An 18,114-nucleotide genomic window follows, 5' to 3' on the forward strand; every position below is an offset into this window, starting at 1 on the left:
GCTAGAGGACAAATGTAAGGATGTAGAGGCACATATCACTATGGGTTAGATACATACTGCCTACAGAAAAATTAAAGAGACCTTCAGAGAAAAGAGAACCACTTGCATGAATATCAAGAGCTCATCTTGAAGTCTGAGGGTATTTTGCCTGTCTCGTACATCTTGCTCACCAGATGGTAGAGTTTTGTTAGGCCTGGCTATCCCAAGGCTGTCAATAGTTCTAATGCAATGTTGTCTTCTCCCAGGGCCTTGTTTCAACTTAGGTCTTTCAATGCTCTGTCAAACTCTTCACACAGTATCATATCTTCTATTTCATCTTCATCTACATTCTCTTCCATTTCTATAATATTGTCCTCCAGAACATTGCCCTTGTATAGACCCTCTATATACTTCTTCCACCTTTCTGCTTTCCCTTCTGTGCTTAGAACTGGGTTTTGTCAGACATGTCTGATAAAACAGATGCCACTCATATATATAATTCTATGAGCACAGCATAGCTGAGGCACAGTCAACATCTGAACTCATACAAGAATCACAAATCTGTGAGTAGGGGTTAATGGGTGGGAGTCATTGCAGTGCAACAAATGGGAAGTTGGGTCTGACAGAAAGCTTGTCCGGATAGCTGAGACAGTTAAGGCAACCTTTCTAAAGAAGCAGAGCATCTGGGTTAAAGTCTCAGCCTGGCACAAATTTTCAAGTCGCGCCGTTGCATTGCTGCAATGTCCTGTGCAGCTGGAAGTCATTATTTCCTTCTTATCTCTACCTATACTGTTTCCTTTCCATTGCTTCCATCTCAGTTATTCATGTTTATCGAAAATACCACAGATGTGGCCAGCATTATCCCCCCCCCCCCTTTCCCCCTCCTCCAAATGGCTATGAAAGTTGTTTGCTATATTTCAATAACATGGTTCCTACTAGAAACTTCCTAGCATTTCACAGCCGTCTATATGCTCGTTCCATAGGCAGGGGATGAATAATCTTCCACTAGCACTTAATGCATTCCTGAAATGAAAGGAACATCTGGAAAAAAAAAGACTAGTAGTACTTTAAGGGTGCCTGCACCTCTGAGTACTGTAATGTTTCGAGTAAGATTATGATTTAGCAATATCATCCTTCACAATGAGCCGTATGGACATGCTGATAAGCTGCGAGTACAAATGAATTACAGAAGTAGTACTGGCCAGATGTTCATCTTCCCTTTCTCTTTTGAAAAAGTGCTGTTTTATTTTTGCACAAAGTAATAGTATACACCTGGAAATACTACAAAAAAGAAAGAAGACTGAGGCCATTAGGAGAAGACCACAAGCATAGGTTGGGGATGGAAGCCAGCCACATTCTTTTCAAAGGAACCATCTCAGTATTTGCCCTAATTAATGTAAGGAATGGAAATCTAAATTTAGATGCCCAGACTCAGATTTGAATCACCATCCTAGCAAATGTGAATCCAGTGTCTTAACCACCATACCAGCTCACGTGGTGAAAATACTGTAGGCTACTTGTTAGTACTTTACGATAGTTAAGTACTGATGTGGCAATGAGACAACAAGCATGTCAGAACTGAGTTTAATTGTGTGTAACGTTGCTTGTATCAATTTTGAAACTGGTAAAATAGTAAATATTAAGTAGTTGTGTAATCACTCCTTAAACAGTTTCTTTTACATAACTAACATCTAAGTAAGTCATACTATTACACTATAATCTTCATAAGAAAAATACATAGCACCAAACAGTCCCAATTTTCAGCATTTAAAGTTCTTTCTCACTTAGTCATTGTAGTCTGAAGTGTCACTAACAAAGTTATGCATTCTCCGTTACAATATTATACTTTAAAATATGTCCGTAAATGAATCCTTAAGGCATGATTGCCATAGCGAGACATTTATCCATATTCATGAGGTATTTCTGAAAAATTGCATCCCTTTTCAAATTTTCTTACTACTCAAAAAACAAGAGAAAGACTGCTGTTAAAGTAATCATCATCATTGGGTTGTCTGCCTTGTGGGAGGTTTTGACTGCATGGCCCTCCATGCTTCTCTGTCTTCTGTGTTTCTCTTCATTCTTTGTTACCCTCCTTGTGGCCTGCTGACATCATCCAGCATCTGGAACCTTCTTCTGCCCTTCCCTCTCTTTCCTGCAATGAAACCTTCAATTGCCTCTACTAGAAGGCAATCTCTTCTTAGATTGTGGCCTATCCAGTTTAGTTTCCTGTTCTTCACCGTCAGCAGCATCCTCCATTCTTCTCCAATTCTCCTCAGTACTACTTCATTCCTGACTTTATCAATCCAGCTGATCATCTCCATTCTCTGCCATATCCACATTTCACACGCTTCAATTCTCTTCTCATCCTGCTTTCTCAAAGTCCATGTTTCTGCTCCAGACATGGTCATGCTCCATATTAAGCACTTAACCAGTTGGCTTCCTTAATTCCTTATTTAAACAACTAGTTAGGAGTCTTGTCTGATTTTGGAATGCCTCTTTTGCCAGAGCCATTCTCACTTTGATATCTTTCTGGCAATCCATGTCTTCTTTAATCCAACTTCCCAAATACTTGAATGCTCTTACCTGTTCTATGATTTCTGACCCCAACTTAATTTTCACTTTTCTTTTCTTTAGGCCTATCACCATGCTTTTGGTTTTCTTTTTATTAATTTTCATGCCATATGCTGCACAGGCTCCATTCAGGTCATTTAGCATTTAATTCGGCGTCTCTTGATTTTCTGCGAGGTTCACCATGTCATTTGCAAATTGTATACATTCAATTTTCTGCCCACCTATCCTGACGCCTCTTATCCCATCCAAATAGCTTTCCAGTACTTCCTCGAGAATCGGTGAGACACAACACCCCTGTCTAACACCTCTTCCAATCTTGCTGTCTTCAGAGATCCCATTACCTATTCGTACCCAAGCTTTCTGATTCAGGTACAGATTTGCGATCAATCTTCTCTCCTTCCACTTTACTCCCTTCTTTTTCATGATATCTAACAGCTTATCCCACTGCACTCTATCAAAGGCCTTTTTGAGGTCTATGAAGACAGCATACACTTCTTTGCCCTTTTCTATGTATCTTTCGCCAATGGTTCTTAGAAGTCCAATGGCATCTCATGTTCCCTTTCCCCTTATGAAACCATATTGTTCTTCACCAAGTGTTTCTTCCAGCATACCTTATAGCCTCCTATTCATAATTCGAAGAACTACTTTTGCTGCCTGTGATATTAGGCTGATTGTCCTGTGGTCTTCACACTTTTTGGGATTATTAGTCTTTGAAATTGGGACTATTATACTTACGAGAAAGTCTTCTGGCCATTCCCCTTTGTCATAGATGTAGTTGCAAAGAGAGGTCAACTCATTTTCGGTTGTTTCTTTTAAACTTCATTTCTGCCGGAATGTCATCTACACCATACGCTTTGTTGTTTGTAAGTTCTCCCAATGCCTTATTTACCTATGAAACTAGGATAAAATCTCCTTTATTCATTTTCATTTACTGATCCTTCCTTTTCTATCTGCAGATCGAAAGGTCTTTGATCCACTTCATAGAGTGTTTCAATGTATTATTTACATCTATGCTGAACAGCATGTGGTCACTTTCCCTTCTATCTCCTTATTTGTTTTGTTGTTCCTTCCCTGAAATACTATTTCCTTGGTTACTCTATACATTTTTTCGTACTTGCCCTCTTGTAATGCAGTTTCAATAAATAGCCAGAAACGGAATTTTTTAAAAAATAATACAAAAATGTTTACAGTTATATTTCTCACAAACAAATGGCACTGTAGCTGTTTCTAAGCGAAGGCTCTGCATAGAGAAATTATTGTCTGCTTGCTGCCAGTTGTCATTTTGAGCCCATCGTAATGCTGCTCATACACTGACTACCATAGTATATTGAACAGTTTCTATTAAAAGAACTTTAGCAACAAAATATGTATACAAAATGTATCAAAAATATTTTTTGTGATGGGAATAAACCCTAGAGTTTTGTATTGCTTTCATTTACTACAAGTGACAGCAACAACTTTTGCAGTTCCTTTTACAGCAGCAAGCTCAGTTACAGTTCACTTCATGTAGAAAGGCGTTCCAATTTTCAGCCATTCTGCGCATCCCCCTCCATTGACTGCAAGCAACCAGTAATATTCATTCTCTCTCTGAACTGCTAGCCATGATTTACAACCAGACTGCGAAAATCACTCTCCTGCATGCTGCACTGTCACCATACTTTGGGAAAATACAGTTTCATTCACAGACCAACCGAATTATCCATTCAGTTGTCAATGTATAGAAGTGAATGTGTATCTGTAAATGTTTTGGAATGACTGCCAAATAAATATGTCAAATGAATATGCAGTAGATGTGAAGTGCTTCACCAGCAGGCGAATAGGTTTGTTTACCACATTTACAAATTTTTCAAATGTGGATGTGAAAGTGGGACTCCTATTTTTGACATTTTGAAGATACAAGTGTGAATTGCAGAAGAACATGTTAGCAAAGAACTATACAGAGAATAGTAAATGAAAGAGAAAGGGTTATAGAAACCTCAGGAAAATTTGGTTTTGTGTCACGTTTGAATTGTACATAACTAGTGAATACCTGACATCACAAAAACTTGTTACAATTATTAACGAGAAAATTCGCTTCAGAGATAGCACTTCGTCAATGCAAATAATTTTAAAAGACATTGATTTCAAATAAGTTAAGAAAAGACTTTTTGATTGAAAGGAGTGACATACACCATATGATCAAAAGTATCCTGACACCTGGCTGAAAATGACTTACAAGTTTGTGGCGTCCTCCATCGGTAGTGCTGTAATTCAATATGGTGTTAGGCCACCCTTAGCCTTGATGACAGCTTCCACTATTGCAGGCATATGTTCAGTCAGGTGTTGAAAGGTGCTAGGGGAATGGCTGCCCATTTTTAAACCAGTGTTCCAAAATATCCAAAAGGTGTTCTATAAGATTCAGGTCAGGACTCTGTGCAGGCCAGACTATTACAGAGATGTTATTGTTATGTAACCACCCTGTCACAGGCCATGCATTATGAACAAGCGCTCGATGGTCTTTAAAGGTGCTATCGCCATCCCTGATTTGCTCTTCAACAATGGGAAGCAAGAAGTTGCTTGAAACAATAATGTAGGCCTTTGCTTGATAGTGCCCCCTCCATGAAAAACATGACCACACCGTAACACCACCACCTCCGAATTTTACTGTTGGCGCTACACATGCTGGCAGATGATATTCACTGGGCATCCGCCATACCCACACCCTGCCATTGGAGAGCCACAATGTGTACCGTGATTTGTCACTCCACACAATGTTTTTCCACTGTTCAGTCACCCAATGTTTATGCTCCTTACACCAAGCGAGGCGTTGTTTGGCATTTACTGACGTGATGTGTGGCTTATGAGCAGCCGCTCGATCATGAAATCCAAGTTTTCTAACCTCCCGCGTAACTGTCATAGTACTTGCGGTGGATCCTTATGCAGTTTGGAATTCCTGTGTGATGGTCTGGATACATGTTTGCCTATTACACATTACGACCTCTTCAACTGTCGGCAGACTCTGTTAGTCAACAGACGAGGTCGGCCTGTACACTTTTGTGCTGTACGTGTCCCTTCATGTTTCTACTTCACTATCACATTGAAAACAGTGGACCTAGGGATATTTAGGAGTGTGTCAAGCTCATTTACAGACATATGATACAAGTGACACACATATGACACAAGTGACACCCAATCACCTGACCATGTTCAAAGTCTGTGAGTTCTGCAGAACAGCCCATTCTGCTCTCTCACGATGTCTAATAACTACTGAGGTCACTAATATGGAGTACCTGGCAGTAGATGGCTGCACAATGCACCTAGTACGAAAAACGTATTTTTTGGGGGTGTCCAGATACTTTTTGTCACATAGTGTAGATGCAGCATGAAGCACATCTCTTATAAAGGTGCATGATACAAGACAAGGAAGTAGTTAAAAATGTATCACCTGTATGAAACATTCTTGGATAATTATTCTGTATGGTGGCTCTTCCTTTTGTTTTGTTCCAGAGAGTAAACTTATATATAGGTATAAGAATAACAGCAGTGACTATCATTTGGAAATGAATACTGTCAGTTTCAAGAAGTGGTTCACCAAACAATTCTTGCCATACCTTGCTTCAAAGTTGGTCATAGTAATTAAAATGCCTGTTATCAGTCAGCTGTTACAGAGAAAACACTAAGTACAAACACCATGAAAGCGGATATAGTTCTCTGGCTTAAATAAAAATATTCTGCACATTATAAGCCAGGCTCATACCAAATTTCTGTGGCTTGTTAATTTATATAAGTCACACAAAAGAACATGTGAATTTGACTTCCATATATATGAATGTGGTCACTTCCATACACATGAATGTGGTCACACAGTCAGTATAATCCGACAGAATTAATTTGGGCTTAGGTTAAAGGATATGTGGAGGAAAAAACAAAACATTCAACATAACAGAACCTGAATCACATGTGCGTGAAGCAATAGAAAACATCTCCTTCAGCGTAAGCACACTGTGTGCGGCACACTGAAAAGCTTCAGAAAGAAGACTTTGATAAGGAGTTGAAGATGGACAGAAGCAGTGAACCTATCCTGAATCTACAATTAGGTGGTTCAGACATGAACTCAGATAGCAGTGATGATTGTATTACAATGTAGACCTTGGAAAAGAAGACTTTGATAGGGAGTTGAAGATGGACAGAAGCAGTGAACCTATCCTGAATCTACAATTAGGTGGTTCAGACATGGACTCAGAGAGCAGTGATGATTGTATTACAATGTAGACTTTGGAACATAGTGCACTAATATTATTTCTTCATTTTAAAGACTGATGGCTTAAAAAAAATGTATATCAACATATCAATTGCATACATGGTATACAAGAACTTCCTAGGCTTTATTTATTAGGAATTAGTATGTCATAAAGTATGTAGGCTATAATGTTCAACATATTGTTCAAGGAGAAGCTAAGCTCTGCCCAGCGTGCTGTATGCCTAATTACTCGCAAGAATGCGGCTCGACAAATTTGTCAAGAACCTTGATATTGCGACAAGTACATCCCTATCATTATCAAGGCACGGACAGGAAAATGCCTCAAAATGACGGGAAGTGTTACCTGTCGAGATATCGGTGGTTTTTGATGTTATTGGTCAGCATTCCCTCGAATTATTCATAGAAGATGGTCAACTATTTGTCTCTGCAGTGGATCATAAATGCGTTCTCTCACTGTAGAGTCGAATGAGTTAGTTTCCACACACAATGGCCTTTGACAGCAAGAACTACGATAACATACTGACAATTTTTATGATAGTCTTTTGCATTAGTCTTTCATATCAGTAATACAGTTTTACTCACAAGAATTTACATTTAACTACAGTCGGACACACCCATACACATTCACAAATTATACACATTTTAAAAAAATGCATGGAGTAAAAACAGCTGTCAAGCGTATATAATGATTTTGATTTGAGTTTTAAGTTAATTTTCTTGTGTATTATATTTTTACTTATAATACAGTCCAAATCGCAATAAATGACAAGTGTCACAACCAGTTTTGTTTATCTTGTCATTAGACAATCATCATTTTGAGAAAAATTGTACCTGATGTCTCCACAAAGTTGTACCAGCTGTTCTTGTTTTCTGACATCATGCAGGCTAATGTTGTGGAGTAGCAGATGCAAAGTCAAGACGTGAAGTAAGATTTCTCTCATGTAGACGACCGATCAAAATCGGTTTTAAAATGTATTGTTCCCTCTCATAGATTCGAACAGATAATACGATGCACCATAGGCAAGTGAACCTGACTATTGATGGCAGCAACACAGTTCAGCAACACGGACTTTTGTTTATCCGCGCTCTGCAGCCACGCACACACAGACCTCATAGCCTCCACGCTTGCCTATGCTCTGCCTCTATGCATGGTAGTACCATCCTACATGATGCGGGCTATAGCTAGTGTTGTCTTAAGTAGCTTTAAACTGATCATTGTGATCAGCAGAAAAAATCAGCAATAGCAGCAGAAAAAAAAATGTACCGATATTACATTGAAAAACATCATTTTTACAAGGGAACATCCAACCAGCAGGATGAACAGCAGAATTCTGGAGTAGTTTTTGTTAAATAAATTTGTACATCTTTCATGCTTTTCTTACCTTCTTTTTTATCACTTTGCTTCCTGTGACAATGCAATAAACACATGTAAACAAATCCCATAAAATTTTCCACCCTCCAGGCCTTTGAAGGTGTAGCCAACAACATTGTTCCATTACTTCAAAGGAGACTACTGTAAATACACAACACATCCAACATGCTACATACGTAACAGGAGTATCCAGTATGGTCAGATGTGACTTGATCGCAGCATGCAAAGAGGAAAAGAATGGCCAATCTTTCCGTATACAGAGCTTCATCTTGCTAAGCTGGTGTTATTTAAAAAGACTTGTTGTCTGGTAGAAATGGATAATTTAGTGCAAACTTCCTGTAAAATACCCAGTGGAAAAGTGACTTTTGCTTTTAAATTTTATGTGTAAATGTAAGCAACTGTGGGTTGTTTTACAGCTCTCCATACTCTACTAACTCAAGTGAAGAACCATCTGTTGATGAAAAATTCAACTCTTCTGGCAATAACATTACATTATTATTTTCATAAAAATGGAATCCCATGTCTTTTCACATCTTTTTTAAATAGGAAAAACACACAGCTGACAATAACATTCCAATTTCCGTTTCCTGATGTGTTCTGCTGTCACTTTTTAATTCAACCAGTAAAACAACTATGTCACTCACATTTGTGCTTATTCAGTTACATAAATTTCACAATTGCTTATCTATTAGCCAAATATATGTGTGTGTTCTCCTGCTGCCACTTGGTGGGTAAATTTTTTATCTATTCAATTACATTATGTTTTCAAATATGTTTTCAGTTTTTTAGCTGTGGTAATGACCTGATATTGACTATTGTAGTCTCCAATTTTCATATTCTAGTCTCCAGTGTTCATATTCTTGAGTACGGGATAGCTTCTGTAATTTTTCTGTTTACTGTTTCTCACAAACGATATTTTATATCACACATTTGCCAAAGAAAGTTATGATTCTGTAAAAGCAACTGTACCATTTACATATTTCCCAGATACAATATTTTGCTATGTTGTCATCCAGTACACAACACACTGATTTACTAGTCAATTCTCTTCCTCCTCTTTCCAATACCATTCACCTGATATCAGTTAAATAATCATAAAAATACTTATTGATAAAGTCACTACATAGTGAAAAATTACACATTTTTCTCTCTGCTTCACATAACAGCAATGTAAGACAGTAATTATCATTTTTATTTATATAAATTGTATACAACTCTTAATTGATGAAAATCTGAATATAACATCCATCATCATCTTAGTTAACAAAAACTCTGCATGAACTTGACACTTACCAGCTGCCCTTTTCAGGACTTCCATACATTCTGTATGTTCACATTTCTCAGCAATATCCAGGGCTGTTAGGCCACTGCTGTCTGTTGCCACCACATCTGCGCCATGTGCTAGGAGATGTTTAATATTATTGACATACCCATGCTCAGCACTGATATGCAGAGGGACCTATAAACACATATATACAGTCTTTCAAAGCAAGGTAAGAAACTTGAAATCATTGAGTTTAAATAAAGTTATAATATTTATTCTGACTGCTGCAATTGGTAATATGCCGTGCCGATTTCTGGAAAAAAGTGAAGTGGTACTGGAGTGACCAGCTTCCAATGTCTAACATTTGGAAATTATTTCAGTAAGAAATTACATCATGCTTTTAACGTGTACCTTAATGTAAGCAAATAATTCAGATTCATGTACATTATCTAGAATTAAGGTGAAAAGAAATGCCTTGCAGATGAATCTGATTGTTTAAATCAGATCCCAAATCAGCATCGAAATATCTCCAACATATTTCTCCTGTTTCTGCTCCTTCCTTTTGTGCCTCTTATCAGGTATCTTCCATTCAGGAACCATGACTCCACAAAGAGTCAGGTTGAACAGTTGTGAAGGAGTTCCTGCATCGCAGTATTGACTGTGCCTTCAGCTGTCATGCATTCTGTTTCAACGACATCTAGGGAAATATCAACTGGTTCCAACATATCCAGGGAGCATTGCTCAAATATCAATAATCATTTAAGACAATTGGCTGATTGTTGAATTTGCATCAAGTATCACAGAAATTTTGCTATACAATTCAATTATTTTTTGAAGACTCTGGATTTCATGTCTGCAGCAGCATGACTTAGTATGTTGACACAGGTGAACTTGGAATGAAGAGCACGACCCATGTGCACTTCATTTAAATTCTGAACATCAATTTCTTACTCAAAATCATCTAACGGGTGATTTGCTTTGGCAACTTTTTAGACAGTTCTGAAAACATTAACTGCTTCTTATCTGTCTCTCTCCAATGCTTTAACACAAGTTCTAAAGACTTTTCACTTGCTATAGATAATATTTACAAAGCAGCTTTATGGGCTGAACTTTATGTTTAAAGATATTCTTTCTCAGGGACATCATCTGGTTTATTTTCCTTTCTCCACAGCATGACACAAACTGTTGAACACTGCTATGAAATATTAATTCCTCATATACTCCTCCCGGACCCAGTGTCCCAAATTTCTTACAACTTTTGCAAGGTAGTTTCTTGTTTTTTGCTATCTACGACTCATTCTCATTAAAGAAACATTTCCTGTTCTACTCTCAAACAGCCAGGAAGATCACAAACAACACTATTTACAGAAGCAGGCCTGTAAGAGAATGGCAAATTTTCAGTACATGCAATTTCATTTACATTCTTTTCCTCTGTCATTTTCATCACCACCCTCAGAGAACTTCATCTTTTTATTTGTGCTTAATCTTACGATTTATTTCGACTCAAATTGTAACAGGATTCCACACTTTGCCTTAACTTCATCGACACTGAGTATGGAAGTGAACAAACATCACTGTATAACAATGAAAGAAGTGCCTTCTCAAGATGTATTTTAATATCTGATCATATAAGACTATAATTTATGTTCATGACTCTTAACATTCACATGTGGATCGATTTCAGTAATATTCTAGCCATGTTTGAAAAGGCCGTGAGATTGGCTGCTGTTACCTAAAAGGAATTTAACATGTCCCAGGTACAGATTAAATCTGATATCACTAACTGATTTCACCAATAATGCCACTAATGTATGATTTTTTTGCTTTTTAATACAAATAAAATGTAGCTTGTTCTCCCCTCACAGGAAGCAAAAGCAAAAAGGTAGTGGTAATACATGTAGGCATACAACACTATTAGGGAACAATTTAGAAAAATCAGAGCTTCAAAAACTGAAAACTATTAACTTCAATAACAAGTATCAAAATCTTAGAACGACACAAGATATTAACGATTGAGACTGCATTAGTTACAATGTTCCAGACTCTACATTTATTACACAAGAGAAAAATAAAAGATGAAAGTAAACTGAAAAAAGAAGGACAAAAGATTAGCAATTAACAGCCTTTCAATGATGAAATTTCTAGAGCTGGAGCGCAAGCTCAAATTGGAGAAGGGGAGCACAAGCTCAAATTGGAGAAGGCAGGGGTAGGAAAGTGCACTTGTGCTTTTCAAATGCACCACTCCTCTAAAATTTTACTTAATCCATTTAGGGAAACCGTGGAAAACCTAAATCTGCAATGCCAGATCTGAATCTGGGCCCCAGTCCTCCTGAATATGAGACCAGTGTCTTAGCAATGTGCCAGCTTGGTATGCAACAGACAAGTCGCAGACTTGGAAACTAAATGTCAAGACTGGAAATAATGAAACCAGACACATCCAAAAGAACAGACACCTTGCATTCATATAATTGGTTCACCTAGATGGGCAATGGATGCACGTTCTTCAGTGCAGATGCAAAAGTACGTCTGACCTCCTGCGGGAATCTCAGAGTAGCGAACATGGGAGAAATGGACAGGGACTGTGGATAGATGGTGCTCGGTGGGAATGTGGGTCGGCAGTGAGGCATGCCAAGATAGTCCATGCAGTTGCGATGAACATTGTGTCTAGGTGTCACACTGGTTAATGCACCTGTCTAGTAAGGAGGAGACCCCTGGTTCGAATCCCAGTCCAGCACACATTTTCACTTGTTGCTGCTGATTCCAATTTTCCAATGCGCGTGACATTAGTAATCCCTTCCATTTCCCGTGCTTTCTGCCACCTCCCCCTTCAATTTACATATAAAGTACTATTTGGCAAAGCAAAATGATTACACGGTCAGGTTTGCAGCACCATTGTGTTTATGTCCAAGAAGTGTGGAGGGGAGGGAGTAATGATGTACACTCCAGTAATATTAAAAGTGCAGCACTGTGACACGCTACATATCTGTATGTGCCACTGAATGAAGTACCTGTTTACAACATGAGCAGAAACAGAACATACAGTTTATCTCACCTTGGCTGCTCACAATGCTTTGGTGGCATTATCCATAAAATTACCTTCTCCACTGACACTGCTATCTTCATCAGCCATATCTGTTCATTCATCATATGCTGCTTCAGTCATGGATGATAACGCCGATCCTTTGTTCAAAGCTATGCCACCTGATTTTATTACATTTTCAGTTTTTTCTCCTCTCAAAGTACCTCTGCCCCAGAAGTCAGCACACACTATTTTGGTATGATACACAGTCTTTCAATTCTTATAATGTCACAAAATTAATTAAATGCTAATGTCACAGAAGTGTGAGCAAACTGCTGTGTGATGTAATGATTAGTGTTTTTGGTTATTAATGCCAAATTCCTAGCTCAAATCCCTGTAATGAACTCAAATTTTTCTCTGGTTGAAAGATCTGGAAGGAGACCCACTCAGCCTTGTGAGGCCAACTGAAAAGCCGCTTTTATATAAAAAGCAGCACAACTGATGCCCAAGTCGTTGAAGTACCGTTACTTGAAACAGTTTGCATCAGGCTAGATGGCACATGACATTTATTATGTAGCAGTAAAAGCATCAGCTGTTAGTCTCCCATGTATTGATGACTTATTGACTAATCCATTGTTAAGTATGGGCTGTTGGAAGCCAGTGAAGACACTCCAAGACAGGAAAGAGAGACAAAATGCAGAGGGCAGGTGGAAATTGTAGCGTTTAGATTTCAGGAGGTAAACAGTAATGGGAGAGACATCTGGACTTGCAGAGACTCCAGGCAGCTGTTCCAGGACAGGAATTTCAGTTCAGAGAATTAATTGGTTAAGTGTCACAGTAAATGGCAATCTCAAAATGGCACATTTTAGCATATGCAGCAAGCTCGTACTTACTCCTGAGAACAGCAGTGCCAGTGGATTCACACAAGTGGGGCAGGAAATGAATTAAACTGCTGGAACTGTAGTGCCTACCCCTGAGAAACAGTCTTCGCTCGTAGGGTGGGCCAAAGCAACGTAAAACACTGTTGTTGCTAGCATTTTAGGAAGAGTAGTGAGGTTCAGTTTCTAGTTTAACACTGTTTCTATAAAACATAAGTGTTTGTTAGCGTAGAGGCCAGGAACATTCCTACCCATAGAGTAGGAGAAGGGAAAGCATCTGAGGGTGGTTGGCCACAGCATCAGGGAGGTGCAGAGCCACATGTCAGACTGGTTGATGTTTATAAAGTGCCAGTGGATTTGCGCACTGATGATTGATAGAGAGAACTGTCTGTCATAATTATCCTTTAAAAACTCTTGTTTTTATTCAAAAGAATGCTTAGTCAGACTGTCAGGACATCAACTCTGTGTTCCTCAACAAGTCTGTTTTCTCACTTGGAGTGCCCCCTCAAATGTTTGTACCTTATGATGATTGTAGTGACTACTGTTTCTGTTAGATCTCAACCCACGGATTCAGATACTGACATCTGTTGTGCCAAAAGTCAAATTATTTGCTTTTTCTAATGCTTAGACATAGCCTTCAGTGCACTAGTTAGTACGAATGCAATAAGTACATATATTTCAGACCTTTGACTTATTTAAACTTGTGTAAAGTATTCTTATAATTACTTGCCATCATGGGAAGCTTTTTACCTTCCTGCATTTACTCCTAACTGCTCAGTAACTGCAGACTGACCTGCAATCCCCTTTAAGTTCTCAAAGTCTTCCTCTATCCTATGCCACAACAAGACATACCAGTACAAGACATATGTAAACAATTTATGGAGCAAGGTGAGGGGTAGTTTATGTGATTTTTGAGATCGATGGGTAGTTCACATATATTCAGACCGAGCCCAATGTCATGACTGGACTGATATAATTGAAACTCTATTAAAAGCATCACATGCGCTCCAGTGAGAACAGATGGAGCAAGAAGAGTATAAGGAAGAATCAGATGTCCGGACAATGGAAAATGCGGACAGGGCAGACCATCCTCACAACTGCATGACGTCATGGAAGGCATGGGAATGGCTGAGCAACAACGTACTGTAACAGGGGCCTTAGTCCTGAGAGGCCGCCATGGCAACAGCTCAGCTGTGATGGCAGCAGAGGCAGCACGGTCCTGAGGGCACAAGGCATCTTTGTGAGTTCCAGCAATGTCCACGCAAACTACATGCAGTGACCAGCAACTCAGCGGGCAATGGCCCTGCACAGGAGAGCAAAGCAACACTGTGGGAGTTGTGCAGTCACGTCCCTCATAGCACAGCATACCCACAATGACACACACTAAGTGGCTATGAAATTCCTGCTTGTCTCTGTACAACTCTTCAGTAGACAAAGTAAGTCACAGCCTCATCTGACATTACAAATGCCAGGGATGGAGCAGCAGATAACATTAACATCAGTGATGCCCTTAAACTTATTCTCCAGGATTTCAATGGTACAAAATCTGCATTCAATGAATTTATAAACACTGTGGGCATTGCTTTTGAACTAGTGCATGAAGTGGGCCATCCAATACATTAAAATTTGTAAATACCCATATTGGGGTCCTACATGGAGTGAAGTACTCACGGATAGAAGTAAAAAAATTGTTCAAAAATTATGCATGTACATATACCTTGGACTTCTATGCCTTTAAAAAGGATTCCAGTAAACAATCAAAGAGAGAATCAATTGCAGACTGGGAAAGTGAAGTAGATTTGCTTCAATTTCAATTTTGTGAGGCTGCCCATGGTGCAATGCCAGAGTAAGAAACTGGCAAGATTTTTGGCATAAGTGGGAGTATTAAGCAGAGCAGTAGTCATTCAGAGAATCTTTGATGAGCACATAAAGTATAATCGGCTCACGCGAGTAGAGAATCAGAGACTTCAAAAACAGTCAGAGTCCCTCTAAGAAAGTGAAGCTAATTGTGTGTTTCAAGTGCCACAGGCTAGGGCACATGGCTAGTGAGTGTACCAACAACATGTGGTGTTGTTGTTGTTGTCTTCAGTCCTGAGACTGGTTTGATGCAGCTCTCCATGCTACTCTATCCTGTGCAAGCTTTTTCATCTCCCAGTACCTACTGCAACCTACATCCTTCTGAATCTGCTTAGTGTATTCATCTCTTGGTCTCCCCCTACGATTTTTACCCTCCACGCTGCCCTCCAATACTAAATTGGTGATCCCTTGATGCCTCAGAACATGTCCTACCAACCGATCCCTTCTTCTGGTCAAGTTGTGCCACAAACTTCTCTTCTCCCCAATCCTATTCAATACTTCCTCATTAGTTATGTGATCTACCCATCTAATCTTCAGCATTCTTCTGTAGCACCACATTTCGAAAGCTTCTATTCTCTTCTTGTCCAAACTACTTATCGTCCATGTTTCACTTCCATACATGGCTACACTCCATACGAATACTTTCAGAAATGTCTTCCTGACACTTAAATCAATACTGGATGTTAACAAATTTCTCTTCTTCAGAAACGCTTTCCTTGCCATTGCCAGCCTACATTTTATATCCTCTCTACTTCTACCATCATCAGTTATTTTGCTCCCCAAATAGCAAAACTCCTTTACTACTTTAAGTGCCTCATTTCCTAATCTAATTCCCTCAGCATCACCCGACTAAATTAGACTACATTCCATTATCCTTATTTTGCTTTTGTTGATGTTCATCTTATATCCTCCTTTCAAGACACTGTCCATTCCATTCAACTGCTCTTCCAAGTCCTTTGCTGTCTCTGACAGAATTACAATGTCATCGGCGAACCTCAAACTTTTTATTTCTTCTCCATGAATTTTAATACCTACTCCGAATTTTTCTTTTGTTTCCTTTATTGCTTGCTCAATATACAGATTGAACAACATCGGGGACAGGCTACAACCCTGTCTTACTCCCTTCCCAACCACTGCTTCCCTTTCATGCCCCTCGACTCTTATAACTGCCATCTGGTTTCTGTACAAATTGTAAATAGCCTTTCGCTCCCTGTATTTTACCCCTGCCACCTTTAGAATTTGAAAGAGAGTATTCCAGTCAACATTGTCAAAAGCTTTCTCTAAGTCTACAAATGCTAGAAACGTAGGTTTGCCTTTCCTTAATCTTTCTTCTAAGATAAGTCGTAAGGTCAGTATTGCCTCACGTGTTCCAGTGTTTCTACAGAATCCAAACTGATCTTCCCCGAGGTTGGCTTCTACTAGTTTTTCCATTCATCTGTAAAGAATTCGTGTTAGTATTTTGCAGCTGTGACTTATTAAGCTGATAGTTCGGTAATTTTCACATCTGTCAACACCTGCTTTCTTTGGGATTGGAATTATTATATTCTTCTTGAAGTCTGAGGGTATTTCACCTGTTTCATACACCTTGCTCACCAGATGGTAGAGTTTTGTCAGGACTGGCTCTCCCAAGGCCGTCAGTAGTTCCAATGGAATATTGTCTACTCCGGGGGCCTTGTTTCGACTCACGTCTTTCAGTGCTCTGTCAAACTCTTCACGCAGTATCGTATCTCCCATTTCATCTTTATCTACATCCTCTTCCATTTCCATAATATTGTCCTCAAGTACATCGCCCTTGTATAGACCCTCTATATACTCCTTCCACCTTTCTGCTTTCCCTTCTTTGCTTAGAACTGGGTTTCCATCTGAGCTCTTAATATTCATACAAGTGGTTCTCTTTTCTCCAAAGGTCTCTTTAATTTTCCTGTAGGCAGTATCTATCTGACCCCTAGTGAGATAAGTCTCTACATCCTTACATTTGTCCTCTAGCCATCCCTGCTTAGCCATTTTGCACTTCCTGTCGATCTCATTTTTGAGACGTTTGTATTCCTTTTTGCCTGTTTCACTTACTGCATTTTTATATTTTCTCCTTTCATCAATTAAATTCAATATTTCTTCTGTTACCCAAGGATTTCTACTAGCCCTCGTCTTTTTACCTACTTGATCCTCTGCTGCCTTCACTACTTCATCCCTCAAAGCTACCCATTCTTCTTCTACTGTATTTATTTCCCCCATTCCTGTCAATTGCTCCCTTATGCTCTCCCTGAATCTCTGTACAACCTCTGGTTCTTTTAGTTTATCCAGGTCCCATCTCCTTAAATTTCCACCTTTTTGCAGTTTCTTCAGTTTTAATCTACAGGTCATAACCAATAGATTGTGGTCAGAGACCACATCTGCCCCTGGAAATGTCTTACAATTTAAAACCTGGTTCCTAAATCTCTGTCTTACCATTATATAATCTATCTGATACCTTTTAGTATCTCCAGGGTTCTTCCATGTATACAATCTTCTTTCATAATTCTTAAACCAAGTGTTAGTTATGATTATGTTGTGCTCTGTGCAAAATTCTACCAGGCGGCTTCCTCTTTCATTTCTGTCCCCCAATCCATATTCACCTACTATGTTTCCTTCTCTCCCTTTTCCTACACTTGAATTCCAGTCACCCATGACTATTAAATTTTCGTCTCCCTTCACAATCTGAATAATTTCTTTTATTTCATCATACATTTCTTCAATTTCTTCGTCATCTGCAGAGCTAGTTGGCATATAAACTTGAACTACTGTAGTAGGTGTGGGCTTCGTATCTATCATGGCCACAATAATGCGTTCACTATGCTGTTTGTAGTAGCTTACCCGCATTCCTATTTTCCTATTCATTATTAAACCTACTCCTGCATTACCCCTATTTGATTTTGTGTTTATAACCCTGTAGTCACC

General features: G+C 39.0%; 1 protein-coding gene across 1 annotated transcript in view; it reads right to left on the reverse strand.

The window, feature by feature from the left end:
- LOC126470639 (leucine-rich repeat serine/threonine-protein kinase 1) overlaps window positions 1-18,114 on the reverse strand; it is a 375,607-nt gene that overhangs the window by 328,573 nt on the left and 28,920 nt on the right. Inside the window, exon 4 of the mRNA XM_050098623.1 lies at window positions 9,456-9,621. Within this exon, the coding sequence (XP_049954580.1) occupies window positions 9,456-9,621 (166 nt within the window). The remainder of the gene's footprint in view (window positions 1-9,455; window positions 9,622-18,114) is intronic.

Source organism: Schistocerca serialis, chromosome 1 (assembly GCF_023864345.2).
Source record: "Schistocerca serialis cubense isolate TAMUIC-IGC-003099 chromosome 1, iqSchSeri2.2, whole genome shotgun sequence".
In the NCBI taxonomy this organism is placed as follows: Eukaryota; Metazoa; Arthropoda; class Insecta; order Orthoptera; family Acrididae; genus Schistocerca; species Schistocerca serialis.